Source organism: Leguminivora glycinivorella, chromosome Z (assembly GCF_023078275.1).
Source record: "Leguminivora glycinivorella isolate SPB_JAAS2020 chromosome Z, LegGlyc_1.1, whole genome shotgun sequence".
NCBI lineage: Eukaryota > Metazoa > Arthropoda > Insecta > Lepidoptera > Tortricidae > Leguminivora > Leguminivora glycinivorella.
This window is the reverse complement of record NC_062998.1, coordinates 10,706,985-10,724,985: the sequence shown is the minus strand read 5'-3', so window position 1 is coordinate 10,724,985 and position 18,001 is coordinate 10,706,985. Positions and strand designations below refer to the sequence as shown.

The following is an 18,001-nucleotide window of genomic DNA, read 5'->3' as shown; positions in this document are numbered from 1 at the left end:
TTAATTTCTCTAAGAAACTAGCGTCTTAACTCTTACGGTTATCGAGTTATTAAAAAAATAAAGATAATTACTGAACATGTGTGTGACAACCTTTACCAATTCCTAATGTTATTTGTTTTGACATGTGCCGTCAATCACTTGACACTAACTTGAATGTTATTCTTAAGGGCCTCTCACACTAATAGATTCCTTTTTTATGTATGAAAATGATAAAAAAATTTTTTTGCGAATTTTACTAAAAGTGATATACAGGGTGGTTCCTGATAATTAACCTAGCTACATGTCGAATTTAACGGAAAACAAAAACAACACGGTGTATAATATACGTAGACTAGGTATCAACCTCCAATATATATTATATAGTTGACATACCTACTGTGTTTTATCTTTCGTAGCCAAATTTTATAATGGAAAGGGTTACATGGGTGAATCAATTTTTTGTTTCTTGATGCTTTAATTTTATTATATTGTTACGTTTCTCTTAACAATTCTAGACATTCGGCTACGCACACTGTTCACTTTCTCAACACAATGAATGTCATTTTCCGAGACCGTATTCTGGAACGTCAGAATCGTGTTCGAATAGAGTTGATTCACCCACATAACAGTTAAGGTTTGATCATACAAACAAAAGCTTATTTTTGATTTTTATTTTTATTATACACATTTATTACAAATGCGTACAACAGTACGCGACATATAAACAAGTCCATTTTACATTAATTTATATAATAATTATATACAAAATATTTCCTGGCGCGTGAACAATACACATTTGGGGAATGTATTTAAGATAAACTGCAGGACGAACACGAGGCTTATTTATATACAACTCCATCTATCTGTCAACAGTAAAAATATATTCTACAAAAGATAAGAATATTAAGAGACAAGTTAAAACTACACATATAAATGTTTGTTTGGTAGGTCACAATTTGCTATTTGTGTGGTGTCTTTGTAAGTATTAATTATATAATACTGAACCATTAGTTTGTACATAATCAAAATTGGGTTGTCATACAACAAAATTCAAAAAGTTCAATGAAATATTTATGTATAAAATGTATTTAAATAGATAGATGTTAAATGAAAATACTATTGTACGATCTTAAATAGGCGAGCTGACTTCAAAGGGTTCATACTCGTTTCCTTAGTGGCAGTAATAAATTAAACGTATAAAATTAAAGCAAGATAAGGTGTATAAAAGTTGACTAGCCTTCAAATCTCTTTTCGTGTGATGTACAAGCATTGTTCACGGGCCTGGAAAGCAATGCCACTAAATGCCGCCTACCTTCGAACATCCTTAAGTGCCTCGGGAAGCCGATGCTTCTTCGTTTAATTGTAGAAGCCTAGAAACCTTACATGTTTCAGGCCACACACTGAGCGTATTCAGCGCTTGTATCCGCCACCGCTGTCCGCTAGAACAGATTCATTGAATTCTTCAGTAATCGCTCGCGAGTCAACGCGAGCGTAAGTGCGTGGGAATCGATTAAAATGTATAGACTTGAATAAATCTGTTTCGGATGACGATGGCGGCGGCGGGTGCCGGTCGTATTGCTCTAGTGCGCGGCCAATTAGAAGGTTAATTTGTTTTTCATTGACTGAAAATCTTCGATTTTCTATAAAACCCGCGATAGAATATACAGACGGAGAACTAGCGCCTAAAACGGATATATTACAATGACCGCAATTTGATCCTGGCGTCTGGAGGCCGATCATCGGTAGAGCTTCCAGTATCACTAATATGACGAAGGTTGTAAAGTTCAGTTGTTGGTATATTATCAAAAGCTAATTTATTGTACATCCAACCGTTTCATTATGTTTTCGTTTCCGATGTTTGCGTTTCGTTTTTCGGAACCAGTTCTCAGTCTCTTAAAGTTAAATACATATTACATAAAAAAAGTAACAGTACAAAAAATGCAGATTGCCTAGATGTGGATATATTATAAGTCACATTTTTTTTTTGTATAGTACATACTGGCTCCTATAGAACATTATCATCGTGTGAGAGGTATGACTTATTTTGTTGACTCTGTCACACAATGTTACATAACCTTTATGAAACTGCCAGTGTAGGACCACCATTATAGTTATTTAATGCAGCTGCTATAGAGCTGCTGCAGAGTAGCCATCTACTATTTTTCCTTAGCACTGTCTACTGTCTGACGCAAGGCATGAAATTAAAGAATAAAGTTTCACAACTCATACCATTCACAGAATCAACATTTGCAAATCTCGACCGGGGGGCAAATGTAAATGTAGCTGTGTAATGTAACTGGTCCATTTTTCCATGTTTTACTATGTCTGCATTAATAAATAGAGTGTCCACCGGTTATATATGGTAGGCGTGTTCAGTGGATACGTGTAGAACTCAACGTCATAGTGTAATAATGGAAAAAAAAATGGATCAGTTACAATTGTCCCCCAGTCGAGATTTGCCCCGCTGTACCTTAGTGTAACTTCTAAGTCCACATATTTAACAGTTATAAATTGATCCTTTTATATACCACGCAAATATCTAAAGTTTAATTATTGCTTTAAACGCCAAATTTTAAGCTGATTATAAAAATATTATACATGAACATTTTTTTTTCAACTTTACATAAGAATTCAATTCATAATTTCAACGTGACTTCAGATGACGCCAACTGGCGACTACATACTTGGATAATTATGACGGTGATTCTTAGGAGGTTAATTTATACAAAACATTGTTAATAGGTATTTACTTAGAAAAAATCTTTCACAACTACACAATAGAACTGTTTTGATGTTCAGGTTTTTCAAGAACTTCAAATTAACTAAATTTATACGGGTAATAACGTCGTAATCATTGGTTTAATTCATTATTTTCGTAATTGCTAGATACTATTTCTTCAGGGCCTATCTAGTTTAAAAAAAAAGTAGTTACGTTGTATATGTACCATTTTTGTAATTGCTGCCGCAATTTACAAGAATTCACGTTTACGCTTTTACGAAAAGATTTCATTTAGCTCGTTTGGTCCCAGGACCTTAGTGGCGTATCATTAGTGTTTTTGTTTATGGCGTTCAAAATTAATATGCATTACTTTTAAGTAATAAATATATTTGTGTACGAATGATATTTTAGACCATTGGAGATTAAAGGAAGATAGAAATTAAAATTATAAACGCACCAAGCGTCCATGCAAATTTAATGTGGCTCTAATAACAAAGTATTGATAAATTACAATGTCAACGAGATGAATGTAATATTATAATTATTATAAATGTGTAATTTTTAATACATTATAATTTCAATAGTATAATTTTAACAAAGCCATGCTTCGATGAATTTTTAAACGATACATAGTCAATAACGAGTGCATTATTTTCGACACAACAGTCAATAATCACAAACAGCCAATACTTTTCAAAACGACTTCAATATATATTCTAGGAAATACTTAAATCAAAATGTCCTAGTACGATATGAATTTTAAATACACATTTCTGACATAAAATAATATCGCACGAGTTCATTGAGTTTATATAATTGTAAGACACTAGGAACAAGTCTAAAAATTTTCTATATCGTATTTGTTGTCCCATTCATAGCCTGCGATACCTAAGCGCTAAATAGTGCTGCTAAGTCCGTTTTCACATTATCCGACCCGATATCGGATGTAGGATAGGAACGATATCCTATATATTAAAGGTGCCTTCTTTGACATTTGCCCTTAACGTCCTTCCTACATCCGATATCGAATAAAATAATGTGAAAACGCTCCGACACAGAATGACTGCTTACGAACCGAAAACTCGCCGCGCGGGACGCTGGCAGTGAATGTGATAAATATCTTCATATAAGAGTAGTACAACACTTAGGAATCCACAGTGATAAGTTAAAAAAGCGCTTCGCTAGACAAAAATAATCATAAATTAATTTTTAATATCTGGGCGACCGAGCTTCGCTCGGTTCTGTTTCGTATCCTTGACATGTGTCGCCATCTAGTTCAAAAATGAATAGTACCTACATCGAGCGAAAGAATTCTCAGCCTTAACAACACAACTACTCCACACGAGATGGCGCGCATTTCGCCACAAAAACTCAAATAGTGTATTTTTCTATTCGTTTCAGCCTTGACCTGTGTCGCCATCTAGTGTTTGCAATAAATAGTACTTACACCAACCGAAAGAATTCTGTCTTAACAGTACAACTACTGCACACGAGATGGCGCGCGAAGAAAAACGCATGAAAACTCGAAAATTCGCGTTTTCCGGGATTTAAGGATAAGTTAGACCGATTTTTCACCCCCAAAAACCCCCACATAACAAATTTCAGCGAAATCGTTAGAGCGGTTTGCGAGATCGTCAGTGTAAATAAATATATAAATAAATAAATAAATAAATATACAAGAATTGCTCGTTTAAAAGTATAAGATTAAGCAGATACGTCTGCTAACGATTCTAAACATTTTTATATTGAAGGAAAAAATGGAAAAAATCGACGTCACCCCAAGACGTGTGTACAAATAGGAAAGGCATGAAAGATTTGCGAAGTCCGGCGTGGCTTCCGTAGCTCAATTGGAGAGCATTGCACGGATTGCAAAAAGGATGCGGGTTCAAGTCCCGCCGTAAGCGTAAATTTTTCAATTTTTTCCTTCAATATAAAAATAATCATTCTGGATTACTTGAAGTATAGCGGGTAGATAGACCTATCATTATTGTCACATATAAAATATTGATTATATTCATAAGACATCGCTCTTCAATTAGTCTTGCTTGCAACGTTTAAGTATTCTCCGTTGATTACACCACGTTAAATTCATAATATATAATAAAGGATTCAGTAACATCTTATCACATACTCGCAAATTTATAAGACACAATCACACCTTCTGACTTTCATATAGGTAATACTAATTTCAATTCAACGATCCTAAACTATGCTACATTTATTTATAACTTACAGACCGCAACGTAATAACGCTTAAATAAATAGAATTAAAGCAATATACAGAGAAATAGGATATTATATATTTACAATGCTGCGTATCACAAGATGGCGGCGAAAGAGTTCAAAATGGTCGCCCGTTCTGTGGTCGCTCGGGCAACTTCGGCGGCACGTTCGGGACAGGTCGGCTACACAAAAAAACAACATTAATACAATATTCTTCGACGTTTTACAATAACAGGTTTGTTTTATCTCATAAAAGCTGGATATCACTACTTCTTCACAGACTTTTGTAAGATAAAACATCTTTGTTACATGTAATACATACTTAATATATACAATGAATTTGTACAGAATGCCCCAAAAATACGTGGACAAACTTTTTATTGTCTTTTTGTCGATAACTTTAACAAAGCTAAAGGCAAACATTTTCAATACAGCAAGTTTTACTTCAAAAGTTAAAGTCGTGCAAGTAAGAAATATTAGTAATGATTAGCCACCCAGGCCATTATTTTTGGGACACATGGATAATATCACTAGTAAACGGGACAGATCAGTACAGTGGTGGGCATCTTTTCAGTTTCAGATTATGATTAAAAACAACATAATATATGTTTCTGACATCAAAGGATGTCAACCTCTGTACCATTCGACAGAAACAATTTATAGAACATTTGTGTACAACCTAACACACAGCTGTAAGCTAAGCAAGCAGATGTAATACCTAGATATTCGGGCACGAACGTCAAGTTGTTAGTGCTTGACAAAATAAAAACATCGACAATCCTTTTATCGGTAAATAGCCTTACATAAGGTTATTAATTTACCCTAATAATAATCTCTAAAATCTTTAATAATCAATCGTGTAAGAAATTATATAAAACTATTACAATATGGTTCGTTTTATTATTATTGTCCATTTATTTTCAAACATGTGACATTTGTATAAAACATAAATGTTATATACACATATTACCTAAACGGGGTAGGCAGATCACATAAAACTACTCAAGATTCAGTACCACGGCAATAATTAATGACATATTATAATGTAAGTTATCAATGAACTAAATATCGAAAGGAAGTCACTAGTATAACTTCGTTCGTGGCAGAAAAATATCTAGGTATAGTTAGAATGCAAAACACTTGGTAAATACAAACTACGTGCTCACATTCAGTAATAACTTCAGAGCTATTTAAATAAATATAGAATATAGTTCCTAACATGCTCCTTATTTAGTACATCGTAATATGAGCAATTCTCGTTAAGTTTGTACATTTGAATCACGTATACCGAAAATGTATAGAAATCTGGTAACAAAAAAGGAAGATTTCATACAAACTACACAGGACATTTTGGGAAACCTAGTGGATCTTGCTCAGCATCATGGACTCTATCAGCCTACCAATTATTATCAAAATCGGAGACGTGATCCAAATGTACAAACTTAACGGGAATTGCACATATACTAGTCTCATGCAAGTAAAGTTCTACGCCGTGACCTATACCCGCGTGCATATGGTTTGTATTGTAGCAATAATACGCCTATCGCATGCGTCGTTCTCGCCCGTACATTCTAGGGAAGCAGTGACAGCCCAGACGTCTGAACCCAATTACGTGCCTATGCCTATCTATATTTTGAAGTAAATGAGCTACTCTTCTACATATATTATGTAACAAATGGCTTTAACTCCTTCACCAAAAACTTTGCGTACATTTTATACTGTTTAATAGTGTATTTCAGTAAATCTTAAATCACATCTCAGAGAAGCTCATTTACTATAACCAGATATAGTGAGAAAAAACTTTCCCATTATAAGGTATTTCCGATTTTATTGTCGACTAACCTACGGGAAAGTTTTTTTACTAGACATGCACCTTCACTTGCCGACTAATGTAATGTATATTTAACCAAGCATAGTTATTATAATTCTTTCAACTATTACATAAAATAACTCTTTAAACACCTCTTAACATAGCTTGGAAAAACAATACATGCCTATTTCGTTGCACTACTCTATATCTTATTTTATCGTAATTAAAAGTAAGCTTACCTAAACTTCCGGTAGAATATTGCATCCAAAAACTTATAAATATAAAGCCAATTGATATTACTTTGTATGCGAACTACTGGAATAAATCAAACATCTCTGGTACACATATAGCGTTTAATTACTCTATTTATACAGCATAAGATTAACAATATTCATAAACTATATCAAATCCAACAATCACTGCCTATACCTTTATTCGATGGTACGCTAACGCTATTAACAATAGAGAGAGAGCAAAACGTTAGATGATTTATTACAACTATTGTATCATATTCGTCTATTTAATATCGATAGAGCAATGGCATGGCTACAGCGCTAAACACTTGTGATGTAGGAACTCGGTTCTGTGGCGCGGCTCGCGCTGCGCACGGCGCGCGGCGCGCGGCCGCCTTCATGATGAACGTGGGCGCAAGCGGACGATGCAACGCTTACTTAAATATGATGCATGTTAATATTTAAATTCAAATGCCCATAAACTTTAAATGTTACATTTGATAACGAATTCATATTGTATCACGTGATAAAACATTCTAATAATTGACCAAAGATATTGCTATCAGCAATAATAGAAGATAGATACGTGGTGTCGGTAGGTGCCATCGCGGGTACATATCGCTACCATCAATACATAGCAATATACACTAATGTTGTGGGTTCGTCATTGGGTAAAGAGTACACATATCTTATGAGCACTTGTTACAAGTAATAATTCCAGTACCAGGGGCCCGTTTCTCGAAGCTACAAGTCACAATTTTCAAGTGATAGTCAAAGTCTAATATGACAAGTTGGAAAGAGACTTCCATTTGTAACTTTCAGTTTTGGGAAATGGGCCCCAGATGGTATTTGATGAGTGTATAATGCATGTGTCACATAACCGTATACAATACCACGTACTTGTGACGACTACTCGTAAGATAGTTATGACTTCCGTACTCTACGCCGTGCCCGCAGGCCTATTTTTGTTACCGATGTATGATCATAATCTTCATCGAGTTATAGTGTCACGGTAAGCGCCACAGATTTTCCTAAGTACTACAAATATTGTGAATCGAACATGATTAGATATTATTAACCAAGCTGGGGTACACGTCGTATATTAAATGCATAAATAGACACGTTGCGTCACTACTAGAGACGGAAGAGTAAAGCCGCGTATCGACTGCGGGCGGCTGCCGCGCGAGCCATGTTCGACCGCGCCAAACCTGCGTTTTGGTGCGCGAGCCAATTTAAAGCTCAACATTTTCATATAGCGCGGCAGCGGCGCGCGGCAGGCGATCCGTGACCAAACATTCATTTAGGTCCGTCCCAATTGCGCACGCACAACACACTGACGCTCCTTTGCCGCGCCACCAAAAACCGACACGAACTGGTTCGCCGCGCGGCACGTTCGAGCGCGCCAATGTTCAAGCTGCCGCGCGCGGCAGACCCGTCCCCATATTGCGCGGCCGCCGCGCGAGCCAATGTTCGATGATTTGCCGCGCGCAGTCGATACGCGGCTTAACGTGAGACTCGTCTGGTCAAGTTCAATGCTACGAAACACCTAGACGCTGAGGTGAGAACGAGTTGCAACAACTGCATCTATGCAGCTAGCTCTACGCGAACATAGTGTCGAGTGCACCAACGATAAATAAACACTCGTCTTAATATAATGCGTTCATACATTTCTAGCACATATACAAAACAATATGATATGCTCGATAGTCCCCTAGCGCGGCACAGAGCGGCTTGCGAGGACGGGCGGGCCGGCGGCGCGGGCCCTCGGGTCGCCCGGGTATCGGCGCGCAGCCTGTACACTCGCGGCAGGCGGCCCACCGATACCCAGGCGTGCCCGGCGGGCCCGAGCGGCTCGGAACACGCTGTCGCAGCAAACGGCCCTTCGTACGGCTCATCTACATAATTCATTATACACTTATCATAAGCCTTCAATGTAACATTTACAATTAATTACATTAAATAAAGGTAATTACATATTCATTCATATTTATAATAATAAAGATTACATACGCCATCCGTATCGTGGAATATTTATCCGTACAGCTAATCATAAATAGCACTCTTCAACAATAATTTCATCAAATTTAATACTGAATTCATCCATTGCCATATTGAGAATTTTTTACTTAACACGAATTTGGTTCGATTTTATACACGTTAAGTACTAAATTTTAAAAGATCTTATTGCTTTTACGAATGTATACCGGTACAACGAATTCTTAAATAACTGAAATCGTGTGCGATCTTCAGAAAACCTCATCGTCTGGTCACTTCTGATTGAGCAAGTTTTCTTAGGCATACTGTGAATTATATTTAATTTGAGTTTAGTAGGTCAGGGCAAAGGCATAATCTTAGCGACGTTATCATAAAATGGTAACATTGATAACGTGGCACTAGTGATCTAACTGTTAATATGTGCACAACAGTCGTGTTAGTCAGGCACTGTACAATACATTGCTACACTCGGGTACCGTCCAGAAGCAACTGTTCACGAACAACAAAAGCTTGACTGTTAGTGTCGCGCACACACTACATAAAATCTCGATCTCGGACAACACCAGTAAGCGTAACAAATGGGTGGACAGATTGGTAATTTTCGTCAACAATGCTTATGCTACTTCGTGTCATATATAACACTGTGATGTTATTACTGTATCAAATATTTGTATAGAAATTAATATTTCGATATACATGAGAAACGGACCGACAAATCTATACAAATAGAGTTGGCGATGTCGGAGCGGGATCGGCACGACACGTCGCACAATGCGGTGAGACGACAACGCGTGCGGGTACGAGTTGTGCGTTGGGTTAGTGAAAGTCGGCGCCGCGCCCAGAGGCGCCGGGGCGCCCGTGAGCGCGGTCGCGGCCCGCTTTACTTGAATCTGGCGAAGGCGGAGCTGAGCTCGTTCATGGCGGCGTTAGTGACGGCCTGGCCCACGGCCTGGTTGATCTGCTGGCGCATGTGCGGCGGCAGCTGGTTCATGGCCGCGTTGGCCGCGCCCGCCGCCTGCATCGCGCCCGCCGCGCCGCCCGCGCCCGGCCGCCTGCACCCAACCCACATCAATACCCACATATACCTCAAAACCTAATCTATTTACATACTGACTTTTCCCTCACGCGCCTAAATAGACCTCGACGAATCGCACAAAAAATCGGACGTTTTCCATACTCACGACATATACTAAACATTCAAAACTTGTTGGCCCCTGATTTATAAATGTAAACAATGATTCTCACAGCTTCTCTGTAAGACATTTTCAGAGTAATGTAACCGCCATAATTTGAACAACATTTATTAATGATACGAAAGTTCAAAGTAAGTATTATTCTTACAGGGCAACTGTGAATACAGTAATAATATTTTCACTATACGCGAGACGTTCTACAACATTCAGGAATATAAACTACTGCTAAAGCGGATTTTTAGTGCTACCTCTACGAGTACTTTAATAGGGTTCTACTTTGAACTGGCGTCGCGTCCGCCAATTCGGCGGGGAAATTATATTATTTGAAATGACCTTAAACTTAATGAAAGACAGAAGAAGTTTTGAAGACCACACACAAATCAATGTGCAAAAAATACATGCAGTGATATCACATAATATATGATAATAATCCAAAAGCGACTTCAAGAAAAATACTTTTCTAACAATACTTTTGTAACATGATCAAAATAAAGTATCATAAAATGCTAAAAAAAAACATAATGCAATCTCTCCTTGTTTCCTTGTGTTCTCCGCGAAATATAAGAGAACAGTGTATAGATAAAGTTTTCATGACTCCGAACATGTCACAATAGGTTATAATCTAGTAATCTCTCTGAAGGCAGCCCGTTTGAACGTGAACCATCGTTGTGCACACAACCTCTCGGTGACCGAACAATACAGTCGTATTCATTTATTAATATTGTCTTGTCACTACTATTCGGTGGAATAAAAACGGAGCCAAGAGTAATGTGGCTGCCCGAAGGAGAACTTGAAAGCAAACATATATATGTAAGTATTTTTATATATGTATATATATATATTTGAGTACATGATAAATTCACTATTCATTTAATAATCTTTGGAAGCAATATTTTTCAGACGTATCATAAGTATAGATCGTATTATAACTAATAAATAATGTATATAACATATGTATATTTATTTTCTAGGTTTCCTGGCAGTTGTTAACTTACTACATTTATTGCGATGTATAACTTTACTGCTTGCTATGACAACTCACAATAGATAAATTGTTTAACAATGTTAAGTCTTAACTCATGACTATTTTAACATAAAATGGTAAGGTTATTTAAATATTAATAATTAAATTATTAGTGCATGGCCAGAGCCAGCAGGACGCTAGCGTTTGCGCAGATATAGGCAGGCCCACCCCCTAATTCATAAACGTCCACTAAAGTTATCAAGCCGATAAAAATAGTTTGTCTCTTTTCGACCTATTGGTGTGATGGAAAGGGACAAACGATTTTTATCGGCTTAACTTTAGTGAACGTTTATGAAGAAGGGGGTCAGTGTTTTAAAATCCGTTTTAATAAACAAAACCTTAGCTTGTGCGTTTCGTCGCTTAAATACTTGGGCTTTAATACTGTTTATACATTCCGTCGAGATCAACCGTATAAGTTACATAGCGAAGTGCGCTAGCGTCCTCTTGGTTCGTAAAGATGTGAGTGATTCGTTTTAGAAAGTAATAGAAGTGTACTAAGTTAACAATCGCGTCAGAGTTAGTACCTTTAGGTTCGTACGTAACTTAAGTTAGTTAGTTAGTGGGCAGACGACGGGCTGGCTCGCTTAGCGCCGCCTGCGAAAACAACCACACACTCAACTTCTTAAAATGTTTGCGCTCTATTTGAAGAACATACTTGATCGACCTTCGAATTTAGTAAGATATTCGTTTTTATTTGATTTTAAAATGTTATATCTATTTTTATTATTTAATTTTACTATGATGGGTAGTCTTAATCAAATATGCACCAAAGCACAAACTATTTTCAAAACCAATTACATTGCACAAATGAAGCTTTGATATAAATTTAAACATAATACATTATAAAATTACATATACGGACACGACAAGCTGATATTGGTATACAAAATATACTAGATACACCTATTTATGCATATTATGGCTGTTACATCACCCATCCAAATGCCTCAAAAAAGCGAAGCTCATAAAATTTGTGCGAGAAATACTCTCGCCAAACTAACTTTGCGTGACTTTTACTTATACGAATATATGTTAAACCCATATTAAGGGAGTTTACCTACTACCATACAATCAAGCAAATTTCTTTTACGTAAATAAAATCAAATTTTAGATTATTCAAATCAGTTAACTACTCATTCTTGGTAGCTTATTAATTAAGATCGTATAAGTTCTAAATCCCAGGCAAATCTCAAATGCAAATGCACCTTCACCAATAAGTTCAGTTATGTTTAAAAAATAACATTCTCGGTAATAATGACACCTCTATTTCACAAGACAATAATGTGGGAGAGCCACACTGACCAATAAAATGTATATTTTGAAAGCATCGCACAGTTCGACGTCATACTAGGTGACGCGATGAAGTCGGCAGTAGCCTCAGGTATTGTAATTACAAACGAAGAAGCCATACCGTGCCCAAGGACACTGGCGTATATCACAACTGTATGTCTTGCCATGAGTGATTTTTTCGAAAAAATGAATTTGTTTGGCCTACAGTACCGATCAATAATATATCACATGTTTTTTTTTCGTATTACGCTGATAATGGACGGAAAGAGGTCAAGAAAAACGCGCTGGTAAAATGATTTAATTACTACACTTTTATTTATGTTTTTCATTCATAAGTATGTATTTAATATCATGAGACTGAGGCTAAGCTATTAACCTGTGAAAATAATTTTAACAATAGGCTACTTGACCCTTTTTTTAAATCTCTCTTATATTATTAACCGAAAAAAAATTGCCAGTATACTTTTATTTAATAAGGCAAAAACAACATCAGCCATGTTAGTCTATAGATTATTAAAAAAACAACATTTTTTGATATTTAAATATAAGGCACAAATGTTATTTATAATTCAACATAGAGTTAGGTTGAAATCCTATGTCGGCGTCATAGGACACGTCAGTACATCCAAAATAAAAAAAGTATGTAATCATTTTTAGTCAAAAAAACGTAGTAAAATCATGCACCTTTATTGACTTTAAACTTTAAACCCAACAAAACGCAATCATTGTGCCAACAGATGTGACATCTGACATCCATGTCACATCACAAATCTCATTGTATGATTTATTGAATATTCATAATATATGGATATTAAACATTTTAGAATCGCAGCAGCAATGCGAGTAGAGATACAGAATTAATAACTGTATAAATTAATAATTGTATGACCAATGACCTCATACATAAAATTACCAGTTTAGGTGACAGAAGGCGAATCCAATTTGTAAACATTAAATGTGCTAAGGAAAAGAATCTTTCCGATTTTCAACGGGACACGGCTGAAGGGGCGAGCTGGTTTCGACTGCGCCCATGCATCTCAATTGTCCAGAAAGTTCATTCGAAGATCATTTTGCTTATAATAATCTGAGTAATCACAGTGAATGGTTTGACAGTATTTCAGCTAACATGTAGAGAGACTTGCTAGCTTCGTCGGTCAGGCTTCGTCTTGGACACAACGCGGATAGTTAGGCCGCCAGGTGTGGCACTTTGGATTACGTTTTTATAATAAATTAATGATAGTTTGTATTGTTTTGGTAATATATTTTCTACTCGTATACTACTCGTTTGGTACTCGTATAAACCTAAACTGAGATAATAAATGAATAAAAGGAAATAATTAGTGAAACTCTGACATAAGTAATAATTAATGAGACTAAATGCGTTTTCACATTATCCGATCCGATATCGGATGTAAGTAGGACTGATACCCCATACATTACAGGCGCTATCTTGGATTTTTTCCATTTAAATCCTTCCGACATCCGATATCGGATCGGATAATGTGAAAACGGACTAAGACAATAGATACCTTGTTAGTGTTATATATCTATGCCTATGTATATCCCACCAAAAACATTCTGTAAAAAATAGCCGTCTCGATGGAGCTGCTTGTTTATCTCTAAAAAGTAATGAAATCTACATAAAGTTCCTTACTGCGATTTCTTTATTATTATAGTTAACTAGCCTTTGCCCGCGGCTTCGCTCGCGTTAAATTCGAAAATCTCTCCACAAACTTCCATCCTCCATTCTAAGGAAGTGGGGGGATATAAAAAGAGACAAAAAGTAGCCTATGTCACTTTCCATCCCTTCAACTATCTCCACTTAAAAAATCACATCAATCAATACGTCGCTCCGTTTTGCCGTGAAAGATGGACAAACAAACAGACACACACACTTTCTCATTTATAATATTAGTATGGATAGATGTTGTGTGACTTGGCCGTTGAAGTGTAGCGGTGCTGGCGACAGATTGGTGCAATGGTGTCATGGAGCACCTGGTTATAAACTTCTTTATACCCTTGTGTATAAAGAAGTTTATAAGTTTCATATTCGATGGTCCGAGCTAAGGTTCGTAAAGCCATGAAGCCAAGCTGATAATCATTGTCGCTAAACGCCGATCGAAACGCAGTAGCGCATAGTAGTCGACCATCCAACGCGTACTTGCTCGTACGCCTATCACCCACTTGACGTCGCGCCAACACTTTATGGAAAAAGCGGGTTTTCGACAACTACCAATAAGATTTTAGACATTCAAAAATCTTCAATAATACTCAACTGTTTCGGTCGCACTCGTTCACATATAGGATAGGATTGGTGTGAGCGAGACGGCCAGGAGATTGATTGTCAACATGATATCTATCATAAACACCGTTCGAAATGGCCTCATTAAAATCTAAATTTTAAATATATTGAAAGTAATATTACTAATCATTGACGTCACGCTCAAAATGAAAGAGATAGAAAATTTGACAGTATGGTACTCTTTTGCATGATTGTCATAATTCAAAATAAGAACGATGGCTTGCGTTGTAAACAGGGACTGAAACATGACACGGGCCCCTAGCGTCATCTATATACTTTTCACTGTATCACTTGTAATGCCGTTGAACTACCGCGTGCGTATTTAAAAAAAAAACGACATTTTTATTTAAATGACACTCTTAGTGACATCTAGTGACATAGATTTACGGCTGCCAACGGGGTACGGCTTTAAACCTATAAATATTGGTTTCTAAATTCAAATTCTATAGAAAACAATCATTTATTGTGCCAGATTTAATATGAGCCAGTAGCCTATTCAGCAATAAAATGAAAAAAAAAATGTAATCTACAAAAAACGTCGCTTAAATTTTATACGTATCCATACAAAAAATCACGTGATATATTATTGGGTATGTGAAATTAGAACTGTGTATCCTAATTCTTCCGAGATGAGAAAGGAGCGTCAATAGTAAAGCTAGTGTACTCACGTCGGTATGAGCGGGGCAGGCAGGCCTCCACCGGGCTGCGGGCGGCCGCCGGGGGGCGGGGGCGCCGCGCCGCCGGGCCGCGACGGCAGCGGGGGCGCCGGCCGGCCGGTGCCTGCGCCGGGTGGGGGCGGAGCACCACGTTGTCCCATTGAACCTGGAAATGGAGATGCATTTTTCATTTCTCATACTCTCAAAGTGCAAACTGATACATCATTAATTCATTATATCCTACAAATCTTCTTAGGTACTTTATATATAGAGGGCATGTTCACCTAGGACCTCCTTGTGGTACGGTACACCCTCTTACATTGCTGAGCGGGCGCAGCGCGTTTCGGTCCTCCAGGCGAGCGACAGGCGCGAGTTAGGCAGGTATACGTGCGAATGAAATCCCATCGCTGTGCTCACGGTAGCCATGGAAACATCGCCGATGATGTGCAGCGCCTCCTTGTGGTACACCCTCTTACCTTGCTCAGCGGGCGCAGCGCGCCTCGGTCCCCCAGGCAAGGGCGGCGACAGACGCGGGTTAGTCGGTATTTGTAGCCCGTCATTCTTGACGGGCGTGCTCACGGTAACCATGGAAACATCGCCAATAATGTGCAGCTTGTAGTCCACCCTCTTACCTTGCTGAGCGGGCGCAGCGCGCCTCGGTCCTCCAGGCGAGGGCGGCGACAGGCGCGGGTTGGAGTCGAGCCGGCTCTCGAGCCAGTCGTTCTTAACGGGCGGCGGCACGGGCGTGCTGACGGTCGCCATGGAAACGTCGCCGATGATGTGCAACGCTTCCTTGCACGCGTGGTACATGCGGAGCATCTCCTCGCGCTTCAGCGCTTCCTCCGGGGATTCTTCCATCATTTGCGACTGTAAAACACAGGATCATTAACCCTTTGAAAGTTTTAAAGCGAGATAATATAAACCTTATTTGAATGTAAATCTCAAGGTTACAGCGTATATTAAGTAGATAATGAGACTTTAGGTATTCTTGACCTTGAGAAGGTTAAGATACAGTCTGATGCTGTTTTGATAAGTCTGAATAGCAACATTTAACTGCTGACCTAATTTCAGCCTTACATTTAAATGTTGCGAAAACATTTTCGGATATTTGGGGACCAAAACATTCATTCTCTCCACCTGCCGCTCAAGGAACACGTAATGAACTCATACCTGATCACCGGACGCGTACAGATGCGCCAGCAGCTCCCCGTTGATGAAATCTTTGGCGTTGTTGATGATCATCATCATGATCGTCTTGGGCACCAGGTCGCGCGTGGTCTTGGTCACGATGCGCATGTACGAGTCTACCAGGTTGCGAATGGTCTCCACCTGCCGCTCCAGCTGCGGGTCCATGCTGCTCGAGCCGCCGGTATCTGAGCTCTGGAAAGGATGATGTGACAAGTGAGATAAGGTTCTGACTTGGGTGGAGTAGTGCGTATTTACAGTTAAGAATAATGAAGCTTACGCATAGTGCAATCAACTCATGAAAAGGATAAGGGTCACACGAAAATATCGTTGGATCGATAATACTCATATAAAATACTGCAAGGTTGAGGAGAAGCAAGGATGGGCTAAGCATCTGGGGCTTGACCCTGAATAAATGGCCAGCTTCGCTTGTTAGCTGAGTTTTGAAAAACGACACTAGGTACTAACTATGTATATATCATTAAAATTTCACGACAATAATCACTGACTCGGGCCCTGAAGGCCACATCTCATCTTAACATTTCTGAATTTTAAAAGACCTTTAAATTACATTATTATAGCACTATGCGTAAACTTTTTAACGCATCGGTTTGTTAAGTGTGTTGAAGTTTGTGTTTGCTTTCTATGAAATTGGAGATAAGCAATGGAACAGAATCGTTTAAACGACATTTCCCAACATTTGGTATTGGTCATTCCAGTGTAGATTGCGTGATAGTGCTGCCTATGTTTAATTTTCTTATAAGCATTTATAGATTGGAAATCTGTTGCACCAAAATGCTAAATTGTATAACTGTGCCTATAGTTTCAAGTTGACAAGTTTCAATGCAATTTCATTTCAACTATCTGATAAATCAAACCTAAAGATAGTTATGTAATTATGATCTATATATATTATATGATGCCAGTTCTAATGGTGTATTTTGATCTAATTCGAACATTTAGGGACGTAAGTTGTAAAAAAAAAACATTCAGTCGAATTGAGAACCTCCTCCTTTTTTTGAAGTCGGTTAAAAATGCTATTGAGTAAATAAGAGTCGAAAGCAGAGCACTACAAGCAAATTGTGAGTGTGTTCCTTTAACCAACAAAACCACGATGAAAACAATCCGAATAATCATTTGTGATTCTTTTCCGTGAAATAGTATGCAACCCCCTTATTTGCAGTCAAGCATAAACTCCAATTTCTCCTGTTTAAAGTATGCTGGCCATGGCAGTGAGTAAGCATGTAGGTAGAATCAGTAAGCTTAAAGGTACAATGACTACACACTCACTGGCAGGGATGCATCATACTCTTACTTACCACTCAGCATATCCGAATCTAAAAACTGTAACAAACAGTCGTACCGGGCGGCTACCTTGGAGCAGGCACCGTG

The 18,001-nt window shown here is 38.0% G+C and overlaps 1 protein-coding gene across 9 annotated transcripts in view; it reads right to left on the bottom strand.

Moving 5' to 3' along the window:
* Positions 1 to 4,688: 4,688 nt before the first annotated feature.
* Positions 4,689 to 18,001, bottom strand: part of LOC125240600 (dynamin) — a 48,100-nt gene continuing 34,787 nt past the window's right edge. For 7 of the 9 annotated variants that reach the window (XM_048148554.1, XM_048148556.1, XM_048148559.1 and 4 more), the window contains 4 exons: positions 16,595 to 16,804; positions 16,057 to 16,291; positions 15,437 to 15,590; positions 8,475 to 10,011 (listed from right to left, as the gene is read on the bottom strand). In XM_048148554.1, the coding sequence (XP_048004511.1) occupies positions 9,840 to 10,011; positions 15,437 to 15,590; positions 16,057 to 16,291; positions 16,595 to 16,804 (771 nt within the window). In that variant the 3' untranslated portion in view covers positions 8,475 to 9,839. Of the gene's footprint in view, positions 5,104 to 8,474; positions 10,012 to 11,700; positions 11,771 to 15,436; positions 15,591 to 16,056; positions 16,292 to 16,594; positions 16,805 to 18,001 lie in introns of those variants that run through there. The other 2 variants (XR_007178645.1, XM_048148560.1) reach the window with 2 other exon arrangements.